Genomic DNA, 26,449 nt, shown 5'->3' on the forward strand with positions numbered 1-26,449 from the left:
GTATAATAATATTTCATATTTTTATGGCACTTCATGGTTTACTAAATGCTATTATTCCCATTTTAGGGAGGTTACCTGCTTTGCCCACACCCACACACCCCGAAGTAAAGGTCTCAAGTAAGTTAATGGAATTTGAACCTAAAATGGAAATGAACTTTTATTTTAAAGCAAACCTGTGATTTCATTGGTACAGTTAAGTACCAATGAGGAAACTCCCCTTACCAATGCAGACTGGCACCTACTCTACAACTGGTAGTCTTAGGTCAAATGAGATCATTTTGATAAAGGATTTAGTACAGTGCCTGGCACATAGTGGGCAGCTGGGTGGTGCAGTGGATAGAGTGCTGGTCCTGGAGTCAAGAAGACCTGAGTTCAACTGGGGCCTCGGACATTTAACATCTGTGTGACCCTGGGCAAGTCACTTCACCCTGTTTGCCTCAGTTTTCTCATCTGTAAAAATGAGCCAGAGAAGGAAATGGCAAACCCCTACAGCATCCTTGCCAAGAAAACCCTAAAAGGGGTCATGAAGAGTTGAATATGACTAAAATGACACACAGTAGGTGTTCAACAAATGTGTGTTCTCTTCCACTTCCCTAGAGAGTTACTTTAACTATATTGGAGGCTTTCTTTTATTTGTTCCATTAGGCTTATATTTTTTCTTCCATGATTTTTTTGTTGGAGATTAGTCAGTGAATTTTAGTCAAGAAAAGGTTAATAGTTTGAGGACACATATCGCTTCAGCCAACTTTGTGCACCCCTTGTCTTTGAGCATGTCATTGGACCACCTTGGCTTGTGTTTTTCTCCTATATGAAATGAGATCCCCCTTTCTCTTCTTACCTAAGTCTGACACATTCCTCAAGGCCTAGTTCAGTACTTCCTTCTCTGGGATCAGTCTCTTTCCTTAAGCCCTATAGAATTTCTTGTCAAAACCGTTTATTTAGACTTGCCCTAGTTTTTGTGTACATACCTTATTTCTGCAACTAGATTATATGCCACCAGAGGGCAGGTACTTCAATGAGGAACCTTGTCCTAGATGGACCCTTGGTAAATACTTATAAGGAAGCACCATTAGAACAAGCCATAGTGATTCCTCAAAACAGTGAACTGTCCCCTCTCCCACTCTGCTCAACTTCCTCACCTTCCCATAGGTCTACAAAACTCCCCCAAACGCCAAAACAAACAGCTTTTCCCCGTCTGCCCTCTTCCTCAAGTTTCTCCACAGCGTTCTGATAGCATTTGTCGGACCAAAACTTCATTTGTACCCCATGGGTCAGGAAGGGCCATGAAGAGCCCTGCCTGGGATCAGCCTGTCCCTTCCCTTGCCCAAGAAGGACAGAGTCAAAACACAAATTCCAAAGGTTTAGAGGAGGTGGAAGCATCTTGTTTGGTTGAAATGTCTTCCAATCCAGCGGAGACTTCCTAGCTATGAAATGTGTATTCCAACTCCCGGCTTTCTCAGACCCGTGGCTTCTGGCATTCCAAAGGAACCTGGACTTCCAATCCTGCCCAGCTCCATACAAAGACCACATCGTGGATCCCATTCTTAGTTTCTCAGGGGAGGGGAAGAAAGTGAAAATTCCCCATGATCCTAAAGATGCCCTAGGGCAGCTAGGTGGCATAATGGTGAGAGTGCTGGGCCTGGAGTCAGAAAGATCTGAATTCAAATCCAGATTTAGACTCTTACTAGCTGTATGATCCTAGGCAGATCACTTAACTTCTTCCTTGCTTTGCTCAAGTGTAAAATGGGAGTCAAAATAGCACCTACACAGCAGAGTTGTTGTGAGGATCCAATGAGATAGTATTTGCAGAAGTGCTTAGCACAGTGCCCTGGCATGTAGGAAGTATTATCTCAATGTGTGTTCTCTTCCTTTTCCTTATCTGCCCAGGTAATCCCACAAGTTCAGGGTTCCATACACAGATCTGGATCCAACTTGAGAGTTGGTGATTGATTTCACTAGAGACATTTTTTTAAAGGGAAGCTAGGTGGCACAGTGGGTAGAGTACTGGCCCTGGAGTCAGAAGGACCTGACTTCGAATCTCACTTCAGACACTTAGTATCTGTGTGCACTGGGCAAGTCACTTAATCCCAATTGCCTTAAAAAAACATCCAGGGCCATCTCCAGTCATTTTGATATATGTCTTGCCACTGAACCTACTTAGCTCTGGAAGAGAGAATGAGGTTGGTGACCTTTCACAGCCCTCCCTCACTTAAACCCAATTCATTGCAACTCATGACATCACCTGGATTTCATGATTCTCTTCCAGAATGAAGGACAAAAAACAACAAGAATATTTTTGGTTCTCCACTTTGGGGGACAATTGAACTTAAGTTTCATTCAAAGACCTACTGAATGAATGAAATGTTTGTTGAATAAATTCAGTATAGCATTTACTTTTGTGATGAAAGGAAAAGGATTACTGTCCCAAAAGGATTGTCTTCCAAATATTTTTAAAAATTATATTTTCATAATTTCATACGTAATATATATGCATATATGTGTACATATGCGTTCGAAAACTATGATAGACCCAGATCTAATTAATTATTTCACTAACATACAGAGTTACAGAACCTTGGCATGAAACCAAAAAGAAAACCCTCAAGCATCTGAAAAAAGAAGAAAAACAACTCCTAAATGTTACCATTTACTTCACAACATCAACTCCTGCTGTCTGAAAACAAGTTTCTATATTAACGGGGGGTGGAGTTGAAGAGGTTGGGGATAGGGGAGACTGTTAAAACAATCTTGTGGTTTGGATGGCCAAGAGAAAATAAAGTCTCCTTGAGATTAACTTTTGCGTTAAATGAGGACTTGCAGTGAGCACTGCCAATGTTTTTGGTATACATTTTTTACCACTGAAGTAGGCTTTTATTTCAGAGCTGCTCAAAGCCCTAAAGACCCCTGAAACCCTCATGGAAAACAGACAAGGCTGAGCTATTCCAATAACACAGATGAAGCCCAGAACGAGCAAGGCAATAATCAGAGGAATCGTCCACGGGGCTGTCATCGACCTCCAGCAACACGACTCTTCGGCACTAAATCAGAACTTTGCTTTTTTAGGGGTAATCAGGAAGATACAGTTAGGATTTTTACAGCAAAACAATTACTACAGAAGTAAAACTGCCCAACCTCAAGTGGATGTCATCTGCCCTTCATAATTAGGAAGGGAAAGAGCCCCTCCTGGATTCTGTAGTTCCAATGATTTTGTCTTTTGTCTTATATTTGGGAAAGAAGCCAAGTGTTCAGTTTTTCTACACTTTGATTAGAGAGGACCTTTCTCCTTGGCTAGGAAAATGTCTTTGAGAGCAAACTTAAAATTCTAAGTTGACACAACAACCCTTTTTAGAATCAAATGTCCACCAGGAGCCCTCCTATGTGCCCAGGGAAGCCTTTGTGGTCTTTATAGCTTAGTGATGCAACAGACAGAGTACTGGGCCTGGAGTCAAGAAGATAACTCCAAATCTGGTATCAGATACTTACTAGCTGTTATCACCCTATTCAAGTCACTTAACTTCTCTGACACTTGATTTCCTCATCTGTAAAATGGGGATAATAAATCACCTACATTCCAGGGTTCTTATGAAGACAAAATGAGATAATGTTTTTTAAGTGCTCTGCACTTTTAAGCACTATATAAATGTTAGGTATTATTGTTGTTGTTCATTTGATCTCCATGACATCTCTTCAATCTGACCCATTTTTCCCACTGACATGGCCACCACCCTAGTTCAGATGCCTACTTACCATGACCATCACAACAGACTAACAACAACAAGACTTCCATATGTCCTCTTAAATGCATTCTTCCCCAAATTGTCAATTTATCCTTCCTAAAGCACAGGTTTGTCTCTCTCCTTGAAAATATTCAATGGCTCCCTATCACCCCTAGGAGAAAATGAAGACTCCTCAGCTTAGCCTTTATAACATTCACAATCTTGAAGCAGGTTATGCTTCCAAAATTATTTACCATTGCCCCCCCTTCACACATTCTGTATTCCAGTCGAACTGACATACTTGATATTCCTGAACATTACCTATCATTTACATGCCTTTTTTCTTGTTTTTGTTTTTTGCAGGGCAATGAAGATTAAGTGATTTGCCCAGGGTCACAGAGCTAGTATCAAGTGTCTGAAGCTGGATGTGAACTCAGGTCCTCCTGAATTCAAGGCCAATGCTTTATCCACTGTGCCATCTAGCACTACATCTAGCACAGTACATGCCTTTTTTCATGGGCATTCCATGCCTGGAATGAACTAACTCCCTTTCTTATTTCTGTCTCTTTGCATTCCTAGCTTTCTTTAAGATAGCTGATCAGTTCACAGTTCTACAGAAAGCTTTTCCTAATCTTCATTTGCTTTTTCTCTCCTCAAATTATCTTTCACTGATACTTATCCATTTACTTTTTTATAACCCCCGGTAGAACATAAGGAAAGTTTGTCATTGTTGTCATTCTGTTTAGTATGGCATCATATACACAACAGGTACTAGGTGAACTGAGTTAAAAAAAAATATGGTTCCCTCTAAGGCACAAGGTAATTCTAGTCACAGGTGATAATAACTACAGTGGCCATAAGAACAATTGGGTCCACCAAAAAGTTTGTCAATATTTAATCTCATTTCCTACTGAAATACCCTTTTAGATTCATGATGTATGAAGAGAGCAAAGAGGAGGAGGAGGAGGAGGAGGAGGAGGAGGAGGAAGAGGAGAAAGAAAACATAACAACAATAACAATTAGGGTTGAGATAATTCACTAAATAATTGAGAGAGCGAGCCAGCAATATCTCTTTCTCGGCTCAATGCTGTATCTACTGGACTAAGCTTCATAATGACTGGATTGCTGGTCCCCAAAGACATGAGATGGAAAGAACAAGCGATACACGTGATCTCCATTCCCTTTCAGCAGGGAGAGAGAATTCCATTCCGGCCTGCCGCTATGTCTGTGTATTGTTTTTTAGTTACATAAACAAACTTAATTGGTTATGACTGACAGGGGGATTGGAGGGGCCTTTCTAATTTGATAAAAAGCTCACATTTGTCAAGAATGGGAAAAAATGAAGCAGCTACCAAGATTTTGCTAGTTTTCCTTCTCCAAAATATGCTGTTGCTTTTAAAGTTCTGGCCACAAACATCATGTTATATGTTATCTTAAACCAGGCTCTGACTCAGTGGGATCACCTAAGAAAGGCTTCCCAAGACTCACTGATTTTGGTGCCAAATCCAAATCCAGGGGGAAAAAAACCATTCCAGACTCTGACCCCTGACCACTCTATTCTGACAAACTCCAGCACCACTCCCTGTGAAAGGGAAGGAGGGGGCAGACCAATCCCCAGCCTCTTGAGGACTTTAGCCACTCTAGGTAACAGCTGTATAACTATAAACAGGAAAAAAGCAGAACAAGACGGGCGTGAAACCCAGGAGCAGAGCAGCCCAGAGTGAATGTTTAGGGATTGCTGTTGTTAAACCCTTCTGCACAGATACCAGTTAGGACTGGATACTGGCATACTGTTACAATGGTGCTACAGGATAACCTAGTCAACATTTCATTTCTAGTCCACATATTCAACAGCAAAAGAATCTGGCAAAATGTACAATCTGAATGCCCAGGGAAAGAATGCCAACTTATCTTGTTACCAGATTCCTCCTCTCCTCTTTCCTTCCCCCTCGCCTGTGGCCATTCTGAGGCCCATGAGACTCTCTAGCAAGAGCGAAGTGTTAGACGCACAGATGCGACGTTCAGGCTAGTGCTGCTTGAGTTACATCAGCAGGAATACTGTGTGCTATAACTATACTTGTTTGGCATGAAGAATTAAGGGAAAAGATATGGTGCTAGAGAACAACTGCAAACAACTGCTGCCGGGAGGCCATAAAAGCCCTTCTATACTGAGGTCCCAAGACAGAGTGTGACAAAGTTTTCTAAAGCCCAGGTTTAAGCAGGTCTCTCCCCTTTTCAGGAAGCTTCAGTGGCTCCCTATTGCCTCACAGATGGCTCTCCTTGGCATTTAATGGCTTTCACAGACCGACTCCAACCTTTTTTTTTCTTACAGATTTCAAGTCACTCCCCCTTGCCTACTCTACATTTCAGCCAAAGCAGCTTGCCTGGTGTTTCTGATCCGTGACATTCTCTGTCCCACCCCCACGACTGGGCCCATTCTGTGCCATGCTGTGCCCTGTGCTTGCTTCTCAGAATCTCTAGCTCCCTTCAAGGATCAGCCCAAATGCCACTCCAGTCTCTCCTTCCAAGGCAGGTTGATACCTTTTCTTCCACTCACTTGCCTACAGCCACATAGCCAGTATGTATCCGAGGCAAGACTGGAACCCAGAGCCATCTGACTTCGAAGCTGGCTCTTGAAATATCATGTCACACTGCACCTAAATAAGGGGTGCTTCGTGTGTGTGTGTGTGTGTGTGTGTGTGTGTGTGAGTGAAGGAACCCTTTGGCAGTATGGTGAAACCTATGGACCCCTTCTTATAATAATATTCTTAAATAACTGAAGGGAATGCTAAATTTCAATGAAAGATTGGTGAAAATATGCATACATGTATCTCTGTATATACACACACACAACATATATTTATATATATTTCTTATCCAAGGTCATGGACATCCTAAAATCTCTCTCTTGATCACTTGGGGATCTGTGGACCCAAGATTAAGGGCCCCTGTTCTAAATGCCAAATTATTTAATTATTAATTAATGATGGCCTTTTAAAATTATTTGATATTTATTCATTGATATACATTTTTTCTTATATTAAGCTATAAGTTCTTTGAGTACAGGGGCTGTTTTGTTTTTGTCTTTGTATCAAAGCCTAACACAAAGAAGATAGTTAAGAAATGCTTGATAAATTGAATTACTTAACACACAGGGGAAATAATATGGGAATAATGAGAGAAATAACCAAACATAAGCTTACACTATGATTCTGGCTTGTTTTGCTTTTTAGTAAAAAAGGTCTGAAGTCTTTGCACAAGACTGCCTCTGCCTCTTATTTTTTTCTAAAGCCAATTCCCACTAAATAACCCTAATGCAGAAAATCTAGTTTATAACTGCATTTATGTGAGATATTAAAGCAAAGTACTCAAGGCATTAAATTACAGATGAAAGGGTAGACTTCACTGGAGGTAATAAGAAAATGGAGGCCAGGTTATTCTTGGTCAGCAATCAGACTGGCTAGGGAGGGGAAGGATCTCCAGAGTAGGAAGAAAGAGACAGTTTAATCTTGTTTCTAGGAGTTTCTTTTGACCATTGGATGAGACCAAGATTACAACTAGGAATCACGTGTGGCACCATGCTTAAAGGTACGGGGCTGGGAGGAGGTCAAGGGCTTGATGTAACAAATGATTACATCATCTGATAGAACAACAGACTATCTCTAGATTGGAGATGTGTCCCACCAGAGGGACGAAAATATCACTTTACTGTTTGGATTCTAAGATAATTGGACAGGGTCATCTCTAATTATATATTTGGTGCATAGCCTGGTACATTTTTGACATTCAAGAAACATCTATTCCAATTAGTGTAGGCTGGTTTGCCAGGGACACTGGGCCAAATATTTTAGGGAGAGATATCTTATCAGCTCCCATCTTTCAATATTAATAGTCATGTTGGCAGCTGCTAACCTTGTATCACATCATCTTTCTAGAGCAAGCTGTATGCCAGAGGATCAGTCCCATTTCCAAAAGATTTCCTAAAAAAGAATATAAACTTTTCTATATGTGTAGCAAATATCTCTCACACGTAAGGAAAATATAATGTAACATAGTTCCACATATGTATGTGGACTAGAAGAATGAGAAGACATTTTAGGCAAGATTTTCTAGAAGAGCTAATGACTGGATACTATGTCTTTCGTGGTATTCTGCTTGCCAGGAAATAATAAAGAAAAGGCTTTCCATATAGTACAAGGTAGCTTATTAAATTAAACTGCACTAGACTTTTTTGTTTTATTGATTATTTTTACATCCCTGTTACTTCAAAATAACCATCTCTCCATAGAACTTTCCGTCTTAACAAAAGCAATCAGTTAAGCAAAAAGAGGCTATCACAGTGACTCTGTCTAACAAAGGATGCAGCATCTAACCCCCTGTAGTCTGCCACCTCTCCTGCTAGAGAAGAGAACTTCCTGTAATCTCTCTTGTATCAAGATTAGTCACTGCATTTAAATGCATTAGACGTTTTCCTTCTCACATAAATATCTCATAACTAGGGTCGATATAGCATAAATGAATTGTTAGTCTAATTTTCATTTAGACTTGGTCTAAATGACCATGCCTACTATGTGCTATGCACCATGCTCGGCTTGTGGGGGATGATTAAGATGAATAAACTAGGATCCCTGTTGTAGTAGGTCCACGGTTCCCCCATTTCCCACAACAGGGATTAGCTTTCCCTAAAAGCTGACAAAGTGATCCCAGGATCTGCCTGACCCTTGCTTCCCTGATATAGTTTTCTGGTCACCTAAGGGCATTCTACCTATCCTATGCATAGAGCCCCTTCACCTTGGTCTATTTTTGAAGACCACATGAGTCATTACACTCTGTGCTGCTGATCAAAGGAGTTTCCACACAGAGACAAGGTAGGCTTTGTCAGGAGAAGTTAAGGGGCACTGTATCTTGTTCCATATACTTGTGTTAGGGGCAAATGAAACTTTCTTTTGTTAACTGTTCAGTGGTTTTCAGGTGCCTCATTTAACCCTAATATCAAATATGAAAAAGGTACTGGCATAAAGTCCACCCCTAACACATAGCCTCATGAACTTACAATTCAGGAAGGAAGGTAAAATCTTTAAACAAATCACTATACTGAGGGATAGGATTCTCTCCTTTGCCCTCTGAGATAAACTCATCACTTCTAAACTGGCCACCATATGCTAACTCAAGCCTCGACTGCCTCCATCTCCCTCAGCCTCCGCTCCCAACTGATTGGATGGCTGAAGGGTGGAGTGCCAAACTCCTCCTAATACCTTCCTTGGGAGAGGGAGGAAACTGGATTCAGCCCATTCCACTCTGCATCTGCTATGCCGCCTGGTCTTAAGTCTGTGGAACAAGATGCCCCCATGGGAGGTGTCCCCTAGCATCCTCTCCACCCCCTTACCTGCCTCATTTTATGGGTTGTCTAGGGACTGTATTTCTTTTTATTAATTGTATCCCTAGAGCTTAACACATGCTTGGCATGTTGTAGGCCCTCAACCAATGTTTATTGGTTTGGACTGGAAGTGAATATGGGATTAGTGACCTAAGAGTGTGTCAATTACCCTAAGGAAATGAAGGGAGCTCAGAGGGAGGGAGGGAGAACTTTGGTTGAAGTGATCGATCCACTGAGGAAGGCCTCATGGAGCAGGGGACATTAGCCCTGGGTTAATTTCAAAGGTCAAAGATGATGGGGGATAGGGTGAGAGGAATTCTAGGCACACAGTTTAGCATAAGAACAAGTGCACAATGAGGAAAGCCTGACTTCATCCTTACCTATTGTGGAGATATATTATAAATAACAAAGTGATCCTTCTGTTACTTTGTTAACAACAAACAACAAAAAAATTGCTGAGAGGAAATGCAATATTTGTAAATGGGTCTGAAAGGTCTTTGTCCCAATTCTATCTTTCCTTATCACCTGTGAATAATTCTAAAGCACCCACTGAGAGTATGGCAGTGTAAAGAGGCTTCCTTGCCATCATACCTACCATGTGAAGAGAAGATCAATGCATGTGATATGTTTGGAGGCCGGCTATGTTCTGTCACCGTGAAAGATCAGTGATGGAGCTTGGGGTCTAGATGGGGCTAAGCAAGAGTGAGGCAAAGAACAAGTTTAAGTTCAAGTTACGGTTGATTAGAACACTCTGCTTCTGGATAAGAAGGACAAGAGAGAGAATAAGCAGGAAGGGCGCATGCAGCAATGATTCCAGAAGCAGAGAGGCACAGAGAGACATGCTTACAAAGCAGATCCTCTGGCAAAAGAAGCATCAAGGGCCTCAGGTTGGACTTGTAAAGCCGCCACTTGGTGCTATGTGACACTGGCCCAGACCTATTCCCAAGCATGGTGTCACTCCATCTATAACAGAAAAGAAATTGGACAGAATGACAGAAATTCCACTATACTGAACTTTTCTGGGCAATTTAGTGAGGACACTTTACTTGAAATCTCCTAGGTCTGAGTTCAAGTCCTGGTTCTGCCACTCGGGATATGTATGTGCGCGCGTGCGCGCACATGCACACACACACACACACACACAAGTTGGAAGAGGATTTAGAGGCTCTCTTGTTCAACTCCCTTTTTTACAGATGAGGAAACTGAAGCTTAGAGAGGTTAAGTGACTTAAAGTAATAAGCAACAATGAGGATTTAAACTCAGATTTTCTGAATCTTAACCAATGCCAGTTTGGCATTTGTGTAAACACAGACAAGCCATTTAACCCATCTATCTCTAAGTCTTAGTTTTCTCATCTGTAAAGTGGGGATAATAATACATGCATTAGCTATGTTAACAAGGCTGATATGGGGATCAGATGGGATCATATCTGTAAAGTGCTCTGCAACCAGCCATAATGCCAAAGAGAAACATGAGCCATCAATCCCAGGGTGTGGCTTTATGCTTCCAGGACTGCCATCCCTTTAGAACACACGGTGTGTTGTCTTTGCTAGTCTCTGTTCAATAATGATGGTCCTGATTTTAGACAATGTCAAAGCTTGGTGCTTCTCTCACTGTAGTCCCAGGGTTCCTAGGATGCTCTGCTCTCTTATCCCAACTCTTCCCGTCTATTTCTCATGGTTGTTTTTTTTTTTTCCTGTTAAACTTGAAATACTTCTTTGACTCTTCCTTAAAGGGGCTGCAAAAACACCAGTGAAGACAGAGATTCGTAGGTGGCTAAAACACTGAGAGCAGGAGAGACATTCCCAGGAACCACGGAACAAGTTAGAAACAGAACCAACACTTCAGGCCACCTATGAATTAACTTACACTGCTTCTGCTGTACTGCAGGCAGTGAGTATCTAACTCAAAGCAGAATAATAAAGCACCTTCCAATGGAGATGTAGTGGGATCTGGGCCCTAGTTCTGATTGTGACACTAACACACTCTATAGGACATTATGCAGAATATCTGTAAAATGAAATGAAAGATCTCTTATGGCGTCTTAGATGTGTAGCATGTTTCTAAACTTCTGTGAAAGAAACAAAGCAATAAATGTATTGAGGGAAAAGAAAACATTCAGTAAAATGGTCTTGTTTGTCTCAGAAGGAAGGCTGGGGTGGTTTTCTTACATTTGGCCAGCCCTGCTCTGTTTTAGAATATCCATAGTGAAGGGTTCACTTTCCTGGCTCTGACAACACACGGCACAGTCTGGGTGTAGTACACTATTTGGAACCACTTCCTAGAACCTCCCTACCCTGGAGTGCAGTGACCTGGATTTTTGTCTGCCTGATCATATTCTTTTTGCGATATTCCATGATTTCATGCAAAGTTCTGCATTTTCAATGTCAAACTGAAACACATAAACACTATTACAAAAGAGGCCCATCTGAAAGAAGAAAAGTATCAACCAAATCAAAAGGCTGCGTTTTTCATGTTTCTAAGATTTCAATATTCATTTCCGTACCTTTATTTGACTCTAAAGTCAGTCTAAACTTAAATGGGCTCTGGAAATGATGATAGTAATAAGAATTATGATGTTTTTTTTTTTTTCATCTGCACAACTCAACCAAACAACTCCTAAGAAATACACCCTAGGGCCTTCTTTTTGTTCGAAACTCTCTGTACAGCTGTCTTCACTGAAATATTATACCTTCAACACATCTTCGTTAATATTGGAATGGACTATTATTCTGAAATGCTATAACCTCTCTAAAGTCAAAAATCATAATGTGTTCATTTCTAAAAGAAAAGGCTTTTGCTTGCTTCAAATGATGTCATCTTGTCTGAGCTCCCTCATCCCTAAAGAGAACAACTTGAAGTAATCAGGACTACTGGGTAGCAACTCCCAGAATCACTGGGCATAAGGGCATGGAGTCATAGCATCTGGCTGAGAGGTACATGTGTAGGTATCTGCTGGGAGGGGTTGGGTTTGACAGTATTCTGTTTTCTCCATAAGGGAAAGCACGTGCTTGGTATTCCCCCCCCCCTTTTCTATAGGAGGGTAAGCAGAGTTCCATCAGGCCCATGATAATTTCATCTCCACAATTCTAATTTACATATTGCACTGCACTGGCAGGCTGTATGGATGCCTATTAGCTAGTGGGAATCCACTCAACATTATAAATAAGAAGAGATTATTCCCCACCAAAGTCTGAAGCCTTTGCAAGGAGATAATTTGTATAAGGAAACATCTACACACCCCATTCACTAAGTTTAAATATAAAACATGAGTTCAGCAGCTTATGTTTCTATTTTTTTTTTTTAAAGAAAGGGAAAACAAAGAGTCCCACCACTTTTGAGTACAGTTTGGAAAAGAAGCCTGTCTTTTTACAATTAAAACACTATTTCATTTGCATGTTGAAAAAGAATATAAATTGTTAATGAACATTGCACCATACCAATTTCCTGTTCCAGTTGGCTGACTTGTCAAGTTGGCAACAATTCAGGGACTTGCAGAGCTAGAAGCATATGTCTTGTGTTAAAAACAAAAACAAAAAAAAACGAAAAAAAGAAAAAATACTAAAAGAAAGAAAAAAAGAGAGATTTCAGGTTATAAACACTTCAATGAAAATTACCATCCAGTTTCAAGCCAACTCAGACCAGGTTCTGAAGACAGAATAAAGAGGTATCGCATGAAGACAGAAAAAAAGTTAAGGAGTTTATAGAGATGATGTTCTATGGTATATTTAAGACACACCATCCTGCTATGTGAGCTAATGTCTTCACAACTAGAGGTACAAAGTTCTCTAATTCTATGATCTTCTTTTGGTAGTTATCTTCTCTTTTTTTCACATAAGAAGATAAAGTGTGAGAAAGAAATGATCCTGGTATGCTGTTGTTATTATTATTACTTCTTTTGGACATTTAGGCTGAACTGACTGTACTCAAATAATTCAATTCTATTCAAATGAACATATTATTCCCAAGGCCACAGTGGCCCTCGGTTGTCTCAGAGGCCACCTATCTGTATCTTGATGACAGATAAGTCTCTCTTTAGGGAAGGTATCTACTCTAACCTTGGAACACCCACTCAGGCACTCTGAACCACTTATTTGCCAAGGCCAGTTTGATTAACCTTATACAGTGTCCTAAAAGTCTCAGTAAATTTAAGTTTTAATAAAGGTCAAGTTTGCAGATGATTAGGAAAAGAGGTGAGCTGACCATATAGAAAGAGTGAGGGATAACAGACGGATGGTAGTGAGTACTGCAATGGGGTCTCAAAATTATTTAAAGAGCCCAGAGAAAGACCTACAGGGAATTTTGTTTCCATAAGTGTTTAAACAGAAAAACTTATTACAACTCACACTGCAAGTGCTTAAGTAATATTTTTTGTTTATCCCTAATTAACCTTCTCTGGTATTTTCCTCTGTTGGCCATGACTTCATTTAAAAACATCTGAAGAACCATGAAAAATTACACAATCAACTTTATCTTATTGTGCTTGCTCATCTCCCAAAAGTTGGTTAAAATCAGGGCACACAAGTCATGTAACAATTCAGTTGCAAAACCAGGATAAGTTTATTAGGTTGTGACCTGAGTGCAGGGAACATATAAAGTTACTTAAGGCTGTGCTGGATTTCTATGGTTCCTCAGGATTCATGGGGAGAATAGTCACTCTATTGATAAACTGGGTATTTTACTAAGAAACCAGGAGTTGTGGTGTTAGCATCATAGGGAAGGCAATGCAACTGAACTGGATTAGCATAAGACCTCTCTTTTGTCCTTTGTGCTTGGACAAAGCACAGATAAAGGATTATAGAAAGTAAAATAGTACTTCTACAGATGTCAAGGTTGCTTGCAGTTAATATACTTAATAGAAGAAACAAATTAACCATCACTGGTGCATAAAAGACTTCAAAATGTGTTTGTATGGACTACAAAAATGACAGGAAGGATCAAGTAAACCACATCATATATATACAGTAGAAGTCTAACCAAAGTAAGCTATGGTTCTAAGTTTAGTTTCTTCTATCCAGCTACCCAGTTTTCTCAACTACATTTATTAGCGAGCCTGATCCACCATCTTTTTCCTTCTCCCATAGGCTTAATGAATGCCTTATTCCTATGCCATCCCTTACACTTCTGGTGAATGGGACAGTGATGGAGAAAGTAGGGTGCACAGTTTTTTACTATCTGTAAGCCTTAATTCAAAGTATGTGCAAACATACTAACATTAAATGTAAGACACTTGTCCAATAAAAATGTTTTTTACATACTAATAAAAGAGTGGAATAGTAGCAATATGGACACTGTCCTGGTAAATTAAGTCCAAAGACCTAAAGAAATTCCACTAAATGGAATGTCTAGGTTCTCCCTGGAAAGAGTTGGTAGAATCAATGTGTACTCCTAAACCTTTCCTTGCAGGGCTGATGACAGACACATTTAAAATGGCATACTTGAAGATAACTGTTGTACATACACTACAATTTGCATCAGAAGATGAGGTTCTAGGAAGAACTTACAAGGTCTTCCAAACCAAGTTAACCTAGATATTGGGGTATTGCATACATTGCTATGTAAATGGTTTCAGTGAGAGAGAACAATAAATGTGCTGGAAAATAAGATGACTAAACTAAAGACACCAAAGCCTCTCAGACTACTCAGTCACTTGTTTCTCATAAATACTTTATACTTGTTTCTCACAGATACTTTATTCAAGAAGAGAGTTGGAAGATGCTCAATTTGGTAGTACCAAAAAAATTCACCAAAAAAAGAGGAAGAAATTGACGGTCATGAGAGGAAATTAATGCAAGCAATATGAGAAGCCATTTGACAGTCATTTCTGAATCAAACATATGTATGCAGTCAGACTCTTGACCAATTGGGACAAAGAGGAAAATCAATATCAAATTAAAAGAAAAGATAAAAATGAAAAGCAGATACTATATGGATGTATAAGAGTTCTAGTCTAGTTAAGTAAGTTATTTTTGCTGAAAAAAATGGGCAATAGATCAAGGGGAAAAAATTGCAAATTTTCACCATTTCATACAAACCAAAATAATCTCTGCAAACAATAAGCCAAAGGTGATCACAAGCCAACCAAAGCAACAAACATTTGATCTACTTATTAAGCAGAGACATGACTATCAATAACAACATTAGTTTAAATATTCATTTACATAATGTGACAGAAGAGGACAGTGGATGACTATAAGTAATACTGCCTCACGAAAAACCAAAAAGTGTTAAGAGAAGAAAATAAATTTATAGAAGCTTGGCATGAGACCCAACTAAACCAGATCATTCTAAGAGTATTTACTAATAAAATTAGGGTGACAAAAAACAGACATCAAACAGGTCTTTCAGCATTTCTATTATTAATTTCTTTATCAGTGGCAGCGGAATCATAGCATTTAAACTCTAACACCTCAGTCCCTGATATGTGGAAGAAGAAATGGCAGAAAAGAAGATAGAGAAATCATCTGGACCACACCAAAGACACAGAGAAAGATTCTTTGCTCTATTTGGATTTTGTGTAGACCATCTGCCATGATAATGGTGAATATTTGGGGGGGGGGGCGGGGCAACGATGGTTAAGTGACTTGCCCAGGGTCACACACTAGTAAGTGTCAAGTATCTGAGGCCGCATTTGAACTCAGGAACTCCTGAATCCAGGGCCGGTGTTTTTCCACTGCACCATCTAGCTGCTCCGGTGAATACCTTTTACAACCATTCATCTTTTCTCATTTGAATCCTTGCCATTTTATATCTTCACCTCCTCTATAAAGAGTCTAACACCAAGTGGTCTGTTTTTCTCTGGGTGATAAATTCCCCTTTGCCCTGTCTTTTCTGCCCCTGCTGAAACTTCAACTACTCTCCTGGCCCCTACCCTCTCTCTAGCTTAGATATTTAGAAAGGGGAAGATGGCATCTATCTTTTGAAATATTACAAGGCCCTCTATCAAAGGAAATTGGACCCATCTTAGCTACAGGCTTACTTAAAATATTATGACCATGTAGGAGAAAGTACATCCTCATCAGGCCCTCTGGACGACTTAGAGAGCTGTCCCTGTACTTCAAAGACAATGAGGAGAGGAGGGGGCAGGATCATTCCTTCATTATATTCAGAATTAAGCCTCAGAGTTTTTGTCATCACATAGTACCAGCCCATGAGTCATGGCCACCAGGAAACAAAGGACATTTCTGCATGTTCTGAAACAAAGAGATGTGGGAGGAGGGTCCAAGGTAGGTAAGAGAAGGTAGGAGAGTCCAAACTATCACTCATACCCAGACACAGGCCCACCCCAAGCTCCATGCTCAAGAGTATTTGCTTTGCTCCTCAGATGACGGGCAGCAATTAAAAAAACAAATACAGATAATATTCTAGACAAAGTAAACAATATGGAAACTGCCAGGTGTGTTCAGGCACTCGTGAATAGTACAGTTTGACTACTACATAGAATGGATGGAGGGGATAAAAGGCTGGAAAGAAAAAGGGGCATAAGCCTGTGGAGGGATTTGAATTTAATGGCTGGTAATTTGGCAATGGTAATAAAAAAGGGGGGGAATGATTAATATTCAAGGGGTTGTGAAAAGAGAGGCACTATAAATAAACAATTTGGGGAGCTGTTAATTGGTCCAAACATTTTTTTTGGGGTGGGGCAATGAGAGTTAAGTGACATGCCCAGGGTCACACACTAGTAAGTGTCAAGTATCTGAGGCCAGATTTGAACTCAGGTCCTCCTGAATCCAGGGCTGGTGCTCTAACCACTGCGCCACCTAGCTGCCCCCAAACATTCTTAAAAGTAATTTGGAATTATGCAAAGAAATGTCTAAAACGTCCATGAATTTTTACTTGACATTTAGCATTGATCCCAATGCTAGGTCAATCTCTCCCTTTTTTTCTCCCCCTAGAGGTCAATAATAAAGAAAGACCCATTTTGGTATCTACAGAAACACCAAAATGTTTATAGAAGCACTTTTTGTAGTAGCAAAAAACTAGAAACAAAAAGAGATGCCATCAATCAGAGAATGACTAAACATGGTATATTTACATGAATGGAATGCAATATTATTGTGCCTTAAGAAAGGGTGAATAGGATGAATACAGAGAAGCAAGGGAAGAAATATGTGAACTGCTGTTAAGGGCTAAAATTCTAGCTAGTCTGTCTAAAATATCTAATGAGTGGTCGCCAATAAATTATAAGCTTTAGCAAGAGTTAGACTTTTAAGCATTTATTAAGGAGAATAAGAATTTGGTAAAGAGAGAGAGAAAGGCCTAGATTCCTATCTATTAAAGGGAGAGCACATTTCTAGCTCCCTTCTCCACCAGAGTCCAGAAGAAAGAGCCAGACCGAGCGCCAGTCTCTTCCTTCCTCCTCCCACTAGCCCGCGTCACTTCCTGACACCAAAGAAAAGACTCCTGGTATTGCCCTCAAAGACCTTTGCTTCGTGGGCGGAACTCTTCTACAGTAAGTCTCCAGCAGGTGGCGTCATTCCAATCATTACACTGCTGTGACATTGAGTAAATGGAACCAGGAAAATAATATAGACAATACAGCAATGTAGGAGGTGAGAATTTCAACAACATAATAAAAAATGAATGTATGACCACATTTGGCTCCAAAGAAGAGAAATAAGAATACAACTCCTTCCCTTTGTTTCAGATTTGCAGGGCTATGGGTGTGGAACACTGACTATAACATAAGACTAAGTTGATGTGTTGGCTAGTTTTGCTAAACTGTTTCCCACACCCATCCTTTCTATTTTTTTGTTAGAAAGGATGGCTCTTATAGAAAGGGGAAGGCATATATTGAGAAATGTAGAAGATTAAAAAACGAAGTATTGATGATATTTTTAAAATTCCAAATTGAGAAGATCTGACAACTGACTAGGAATATGGAAGATGAAGTAGAGGGATGAATCAAACATGATTATCATTTCCAGAGTGGGTGACTGAGATGATGGTAGTACTACTGAAATGGATAGGGTTGGTGGGTTAAGGGATGGATGCTCGGTTAAGAGGAGGAAGGTAAGTTCAACTTAAGAACTAATATCCTGGGGGCTGCTAGGTGGCCCAGTGGATAAAGCATGGGCCCTGGATTCAGGAGGACCTGAGTTCAAATCCAGCCTCAGATGCTTGACTCTTACTAGCTGTATGACCCTAGGCAAGTCACTTAACCTTCATTGCCCCACCCAAGAAAAAAAGTAATATCCTAATTATAAGAGTTTTGAAATTGTAGAACATATTCCCTAGCAAAACTTTTGAATCTCTTACCCTAGGGATAATTTAGAACAGGACTGACATCCATTTCTCTGAAATGATTTACTAGTGCCCTGTATGGAAGCAGGGAGAGGGACCAAATAACTTCATTTTTCTTTACAAGAAAAAATGGTTAAAAATCAAAGTTGGCAAGTATTCGCCTTTGAAGTAGCATAGGTTTTCACCTGGAATTATTTCTTTTTGAATAGAGGGAGACACCCTGGTTGGGGGAGGGGGTAAGGAGAAAGAAAAGGAAAAATGGAACGGGGAGGGGAGAAGGAAGTCAAATGAACTGTCCTCAGAAGCTGGTTTTTCAACCACTTTGTGAACACTCAAAAAACCATGAAAATTTCTGTTTCTTACTCCTATTTTGCAATGGGATTTTGTATTTTGGTGGGGAAAATCCCAATACAAGAACCAATAATATCACACCCAAAGTATAAAAAAGGTATATTGACTGGCAGAAGCTTATATTAATGTTTATAAAATTTACAAATCATCTTTATGATCAATCAGAATTTCCTTTGAAATCTTCAAGTCAGAAGCTTCATTAATCCTACCTTTGAAATATCTACTTTTGTTTCTGCTGCCTTCCTATCCATCTATTAATTATCCAATCCAAATTCTTTACCAGAAGCCATTTGGTTCTGGAAGCAATGTAGAGAGAGCCAGAGAGCTCCAGGAAGGGTAGCACAGAATAGTGAATGTGGCCTGAAAATCAGTGAGAAATCTCACAAGGAAGAAACTCTTTACTGTACATGGAAGAAGAAGAAGGAAAAGGAGGAGGAGCAGGAGGGGGAGGGGAAGAAGAAGATGATGGTGACAATGATGAAGATGATGAAGAAGAAAGAAGAAAGAAGAAAGAAGAAAGAAGAAAGAAGAAGAAAGAAGAAAGAAGAAGGAAGAAGGAGGAAGAAGGAGGAAGAAGGAGGAGGAGGAGGAGGAGGAAGAGGAGGAGGAGGAAGAGGAGAAGGAGGAGGAGGAGGAGGAGGAGAAGAAGAAGAAGGAGAAGAAGAAGAAGAAGAAGAAGAAGAAGAAGAAGAAGAAGAAGAAGAAGAAGAAGAAGAAGAAGAAGAAGAAGAAGAAGAAGAAGAAGAAGAAGAAGGGCTAAGCTCCATAGACATCTTCTATCTGCTGTTCCCTGGCTGTTTCTGGCTACAAAGGATCCTTCCCTCCCCAGCCCTTCACTCCTCTGCCTGGATTCAAATTCTACCCCTGAACTAAACTGGCTGGGCAACCATGGGCAAGTCAATTAAGTTCTTTGTACCCCAGTTTCCCCATTTGTAAAATGGAAATTGAAATATCTGTGAATACCTACCTCAAAGTTGTTGAGGCTCAAGTGAGTTTATTATCTCTATTTTATCTTTGTCAAACATGGTAAATTACACATAGTTGGTGCTTCGTGGTTGCGAAACTCAAATGAAATACCCTAAAAAAAAATTAATTTGTAGAATCCCCACATGGTGATTTAAGGGCCACTCCTTAACTGTTTTAGAAATACTTATAGTATATGTACTTCATAAAGTATAGTCAACCACTCTAACAGACAGCAAGAATCTGTTTTTAGTGATTTGTGGCAGCTTTGTCTTCCTTAAAAAGCAACATCAGGGGGGCAGCTAGATGGCGCAGTGGATAGAGCACCGGCCCTGGATTCAGGAGTACCTGAGTTCAAATCCAGCCTCAGACACTTAACACTTACTTGCTGTGTGACCCTAGGCAAGTCACTTAACCCCAATTGCCTCACTAAAAAACAAAAACAAAAAAAAATCCAAAAAGCAACATCAGAGGTCTTTTAAAAATGCTACTGCCATCCACTACTGTCACCTCATCAGAAAAATAAAGCTCTTATCTTCCCTAACACAAATCACAAGTTTTTTGTTTATTTTATTGATGGAAGTTTGCCTTTAAGACACTTGCTCAAGGGCCTTTCTCTAGATTATTTTAAGGTTTGTGCTGCTTAACACCAACATAATACACCTTTGTAAAGGAAGGTTGGTGAAAGATTAAACAACAAAGAAAACCAAAAAACTCTAAAGCTTCATTTTCTTTTCCTTATTCCTTTCTTCCTCTCACTCCCCAACCCCCCTCTTTCACTTTATATTCTGTTTTATGATGCATATTGGGCCACTAATTGTATTTTTTTGCTTTTAAAAATCCTACTCTAACTGAAGGACATTTTTCAAAATTTCAAAAATCCATCCCATGAGGAACCATTCCCAGGCCCTGAGCATCACTTGTGGCTAGGCACTACAGCAGGATGTTGCTGTGGTAACTGGCAGTGGGACTAGAAAATTCCTCTCATCACCAGCATGAATGTTCCACACACTTCGATGCCAATTTGATTCCATTACAGCACAGGGAGGGCTTTAAAGAAACCATGACTATGCAGAAGACACACAAGGCCTTGAGCGTCGGGTGATAGAGGTGGGGGTGGGGGCAGCAGATTCTTCATCCCATCCTGTAAGGATAAGAGATTCTGCTTTATCACCAAGATCTGCTATGATTCAGTTTCCCTCACCATGACATGTTAATAATTGACTCCTCCCTTTGTTAATACACTTTCACTTAGCTCATTTGGCTTCCTTGCTTTTCCTATCTGTCAAAAAAATCAATCTGCTAAAAAATAAAAAGATGTTGTTTTCCATTCTAGTTTGTGACACTGTTTGGTGTAACAGGGTACTTTCCTCTTGATTTCCAAGGTTTAGGCTGGAAACACTGATGAAGAACACATGTCTTTTCTAAATCACTCCCATGAGAAATCTTGGAGCTGTTACATTTCATTTTATTGTCCAACATATTAAAATAGCCTTCCACTACACTTATTACTCAACAGCTACATCAAGTGAAGGTAAGAAACGTTTAGCTCACATTTATAATGGATCACATACAGAGTAGAAAGAATAGCATGATTTTAGTTTTTCCCAAGAAGGTAGCAATGTAATAGTCAAATATTTTTTATGATACATGATTAGAGTATCCTTACAGGACCATAGAATCATAGATTTAGAGCTAGAAGAGAGCTAAAAAGCCATGGAATCCAAGTCTCTCACTTTACAGATAACGAAACTAATTCTGAGCGAAGTTAAGTGACTTGCCTAGAGCCATACAGTCAGTAAATGTCTGAGGTAGGATCTGAACTCAGGTCATATGGACTCCAAGTCCAGTGCTCTATCCACTGTGTCATGTTGCTATGAAGATATCTTCACGCTGACATGTACACAGGACACATGGCCCATATTTGACACTGGTGCCAGTGATTTACGTGAATGCAATTAAGAAGTTTAAAGCTTCTCTAACAATGCCCTTTTTCTTCTGTAGTTCAACTGATTGGTCCGTGATTCTGAAGACCAGTAGGAGGGAGTGGGGAGGGGGGGCATTGACGGACTCTGGGTTTAGGAGGAGACATATTTTTTGGACATGGCCAACGTGGGAATTTGTTTTGACGGATTATATCTGTTACAACTCTCTCAAGGCGGGAGGGGAGGAGATAAATAGATTTGTATTCATAAAACAATAAAAAATTTTAAAACACATAAAACATACTTCAGTGGATATGAGAATTCATCTACTATAGAGCTCCTCCAATGACACAACTGTATAATGAATTCATACCTTGTCATCCTGTGTAAGTCTGATTCAAGTCTTATTCATGTCCTCTGGAAAATCTTCCCCAGAGGGTTCACATAACACACTAGGGCCCTTTCTCTTGGCATTACTGGGGTACCCATGGAGAATATAGTCCATCTGTTACCTTTTGTTCTTGTTCTATGACTAGCCCTTCTCTTTACTTGGTCATACATCTTTCGGATAGCATCTTTTATGCTATTTTCTGAATGCAGTTCTTTAATTGGTAACATGGTGCAGTCTATTTACACTTACCAAGTCTCTCTCTTCATTGTCCTGTGGGTCACCTACAATTTTGATTTTTCAAAAATTGTGGTATTCTACGATTGACACACATCACCAGAAGAATACTAGTATTAAAAAAAAAAGAAAGGTTTTTGTTTCAGAGAGAAGCTTGAGGGCACCAAAAGCACTGCAGAATTTCCCCATAGCAATCCAGCCTGCTCTCTTTTTTTTTTTTTTTTGGGGGCAGGGCAATGGGGGTTAAGTGACTTGCCCAGGGTCACACAGCTAGCAAGTGTCAAGTGTCTGAGGCCGGACCTGAACTCAGGTATTCCTGAATCCAGGGCCGGTGCTTTATCCACTGCACCACCTAGCTGCCCCCAGCCTGCTCTCTTTTATTCAGTTTGGGGCCCATATACAAGATATATGTACTGACAAAATATCAAATTTTGAAACATTGTCTAGAGCTGGGGTTCTTAACCTGGGGTCTGTGAGCTTTTAAAAAATATTTTCATAACTGTATTTCATGAATTTATTTTGTAATCTGTAACGATTGGAATGACGCCACCTGCTGAAGACTTACTGTAGAAGAGTTCCGCCCATGAAGTGAAGGTCTTTGAGGGCAAGACCAGGAGTCTTTTCTTTGGCGTCAGGAAGTGACGCGGGCTAGTGGGAGGAGGAAGGAAGAGACTGGCACTCGGTCTCGCTCTCTTTCCTTTGGACTCTGGTGGAGAGCGGAGCTAGAAATGTGCTCTCCCTTTAATAGATACGAATCAAGGCCTTTCTCTCTCTTTACCAAATTCTTATTCTCCTTAATAAATGCTTAAAAGTCTAACTCTTGCTAAAGCTTATAATTTATTGGCGACCACTCATTGGATATTTTAGACAGTTAGCTAGAATTTTAGCCCTTAACAAATCCTATGTATTTTTATTTTATACATTTAAAAATATTATTCACAGGCTTCATTAAACTCCCGAAGAGGTTGATAGATAACATAAAAAAGGTTGAGAGCCTCTAGTTTATACAAAATAGGCATTCCTTATGCACTTGGCTCTACTCTCATTAGAATGGGGGCACGTACTGTCTTTTGCCTCTTTCTATATCCCCAGAGCTTAGCACAATGCCTGGCACATAGTAGGTGCTTAATAAATGTTTGTTGATTGATTATCTATTCCAATGCTTCTACCCTGAGCTGCAATTAAAATTCTCTTTTCAGTGGCAAGATGTCTATAGATGAAAAATTCTTCCCCGGTTCCCTTTATGATCAAATTTTTCAATAAAAGTATGTCAAGGCCTATGTCTGAGGGTCCAAGTAAATTTTTTTTTTTCAAAATAGAGTTCAGCATGCTCATTTCTTCTTTTTGTGTCAGTGGGGTTTTTTTCTTTCAAACTTTTAAAACAGTAAAAAAACTTAGGCTAGGTCTTTCCCACCTAGTTCTCCGCCCCCCCCCCCCAGGGCAATGAGGGTTAAGTGACTTGCCCAGGGTCACAGCTAGTAAGTGTCAAGTGTCTGAGACTGGTTTTGAACTCAGGTTCTCCTGAATCCAGGGCCAGTGCTTTATCCACTGTGCCACCTAGCTGCCCCCTCCACCTAGTTTTAATGGCACAATAAAAGTAAAACTATGGACATAATACCAAATACTTTGAACAATGCCATTAAGATTTCATTGAACTTTAAAAAACAAAATCAAACAATAATATACCTTCTTTAACACTTTTACATTTTCAGTGTTTACTTACTTGATTAGTAGACGTCCTTATTCTAAATATTATTCTCCAGGATTATTTTGAAAATGCAATTACATTTAAATGCAAATTCACTGAATAACTGAAAGCAGTGATTCTCATAAAAGGAAGAAAAAGTGGGCCTTTAGTAGATATTAAACGGAAACAACACCAGTGGTTCCCAAGTAGCATGTACACATCCACTCCCGAGAATAACTGTCACAATAGTCCCCTCTATAATGTGCCATCGTTACTTGTCTGTTTCTGGAATCATGAATTTGAGGAATAAACTTTGTAGTTCAAGATGCCTAATACAATCAGGTTTCAGGAAATGCCCCTTTTATGCTTATCTTAATACAAACTGTTTTAAACCTCTCCTCTAGAGCTCATGGTCTTCATTTACACTGGCAAGTAAATTAAAAAATACATGATCCTTCACTTTACACAGCACACTTTAATATGAGGCTAAATTCCATGAGTATTTGCCAAACAAACTCTTGCAGTGGAAAAAAAAAATTAAAAGGTTCTGTGCTAAGTTGTAAAGCTTACCCTCTCATGAGAAGCTATTATGAATTCATCACCTCAACTGACTTCTTATCCTGGAATTCTTCATATTTTCATTTTTTTTAATGGTAAAATAGAAGCAACAGAAAGCACAGAAACACAAGCTAAAACAAATGCAAAAACAGCTCCCAATGAGACACATCCTTCAGGCTATAAATCAGAATCTTTGTACTGCCCACTTCTGGAGAAACCTGAAGGTAGTAGAGACACTTTCATTATTTTAAGTAGTAGGGAAGTTGAATAGAGGATAAGACATAGGGTGGCAGGGTATAGATTTTACTGTATATAAGCCTCCCTAAAATTGGAAACACATATAAGGAAGCTGACAATTTTTTTCTCTGATATTTAAGCTTGATAAGTATATCTCAGAACACCTAAAGAAGTTGGTAACATAACTAGTGTTAGGAAATATTTGTCAAAACCTATGAAAACTAGATTTTTAAAGAGGCAAGTAAAACCAAAATGCAAAGATGCATAGAGGAATGAATACATAGTATATAGTCGATAGTGCATGGTAGGTACAAAATAAATGTTAGCAGAATTAGATTAAAGAGAGTAGATTATGATAAAAAAATTGGAAGGGAAAACAACCATATACTGGGCTCAATTCAAAAGTATTGGGGGAAAAACTGATGAAAGCATGATCTGAAAATATAGTTGATAAAGAGCAGAACTTTATTGGACCTCAGATAAGTCTAAGAAAATAGACTTAGAGGGATTCGCCCACTTGTTGAAATAACCCTGGGTTTGGGGGGTTGGTGGGGCTCAGGCTCATCTGACTGCTTGAACACTCACCTAAAATTTTCTGCAGCAAAGGAGTCAACTCTGGTTCTTCAGCGAAGGTCATAGTTAGTGACAACTTCACCATTTCTTCAGCTGTATCCAGGCCTTTGTCAGCTGGGATTTCTCCAACAACTGAATAAATGTACACGAGCAAGATCAAAAGGTCTTCTGGGCTGTAGTCGTCATTGGTCCTCTGGCTAAAAGACTTAATTAAGGGCAGCAACTGATTCATTACATTGGGCAGCGATGATTCTGCAATACTCTGAAATGAAGAGGTAGGGATTTATAGTGTAAGAGAGGCCACAAGGCATAGAAGTAATAATAATCACAATCACAATAATAAAATACTATATAAATACCTACCACTTACTTATGTAGGATTTAAGGTTTCCACGTGCTTTACTTACATTATCTCAATAGATCTTCACTACAATTCTGTGAAATAAAAGCTATTAACGTTCTCATTTTATAGATGAGAAAAATGAGGCCGAGTTAAGTGACTTGTTTGGCTCCATCCCGCTAATAAGTTTCAGAGAAAGTTTTTGAACCCTAGTCTTCCTGACTACCAGCCCAGTGCTCTACCCATTACATCAACCAGCTGTAGCGAATGAAGAGCCTACGGCTTCCCAATCGGAAAGACGGAGGGTCAAGGCCAGCAGTGACACATGCTAGCTATGTGGCCTGCGAGACTGTCCCCACACAGCTTTCTATTTTTTTTTAATTGCAACAAACATTTATTTTATTTTTGAGTTACATGTAAAGGTAGTTTTCATCATTCATTTTCATAAGATTTAGAGTTCCAAATTTTTCTCCCTCCCTCCCTTTCCTCCCCCCTCCACAAAACGGCAACCAATCTGACATAGGTTATATATGTACAATCCACAAGTGCTCCTTTTATTGGTTCTTTCTATAGGGGTGGATAGTAAGCTTCCTCATTAGGCCCTTGGGATTGTCTTGGATCATTGCATTGCTGAGAGTAGTTAAGTCATTCACAATTGCACATCGAACAATACTGCTGTCACTATGTCCTCTCAGTGCTCCTCACTTCACTATACATCAGTTCATATGAGTCTTTCCAGGTTTTTCTGGGATCATCCTGTTTGTCACTTCCTATAGCACAATACCATTCCACTATACTCATATACCACAGCTTCTTCAGTCATTCCTCGATTGAAGGACATTCCCTTGATTTTC

The 26,449-nt window shown here is 39.7% G+C and overlaps 1 protein-coding gene across 1 annotated transcript in view; it reads right to left on the reverse strand.

Moving 5' to 3' along the window:
- SCFD2 (sec1 family domain containing 2) overlaps positions 1-26,449 on the reverse strand; it is a 408,974-nt gene that overhangs the window by 223,106 nt on the left and 159,419 nt on the right. Inside the window, exon 5 of the mRNA XM_043973416.1 lies at positions 25,268-25,517. Coding sequence (XP_043829351.1) covers positions 25,268-25,517 — 250 coding nt within the window. The remainder of the gene's footprint in view (positions 1-25,267; positions 25,518-26,449) is intronic.

This window comes from Dromiciops gliroides, chromosome 6, assembly GCF_019393635.1.
Source record: "Dromiciops gliroides isolate mDroGli1 chromosome 6, mDroGli1.pri, whole genome shotgun sequence".
In the NCBI taxonomy this organism is placed as follows: Eukaryota; Metazoa; Chordata; class Mammalia; order Microbiotheria; family Microbiotheriidae; genus Dromiciops; species Dromiciops gliroides.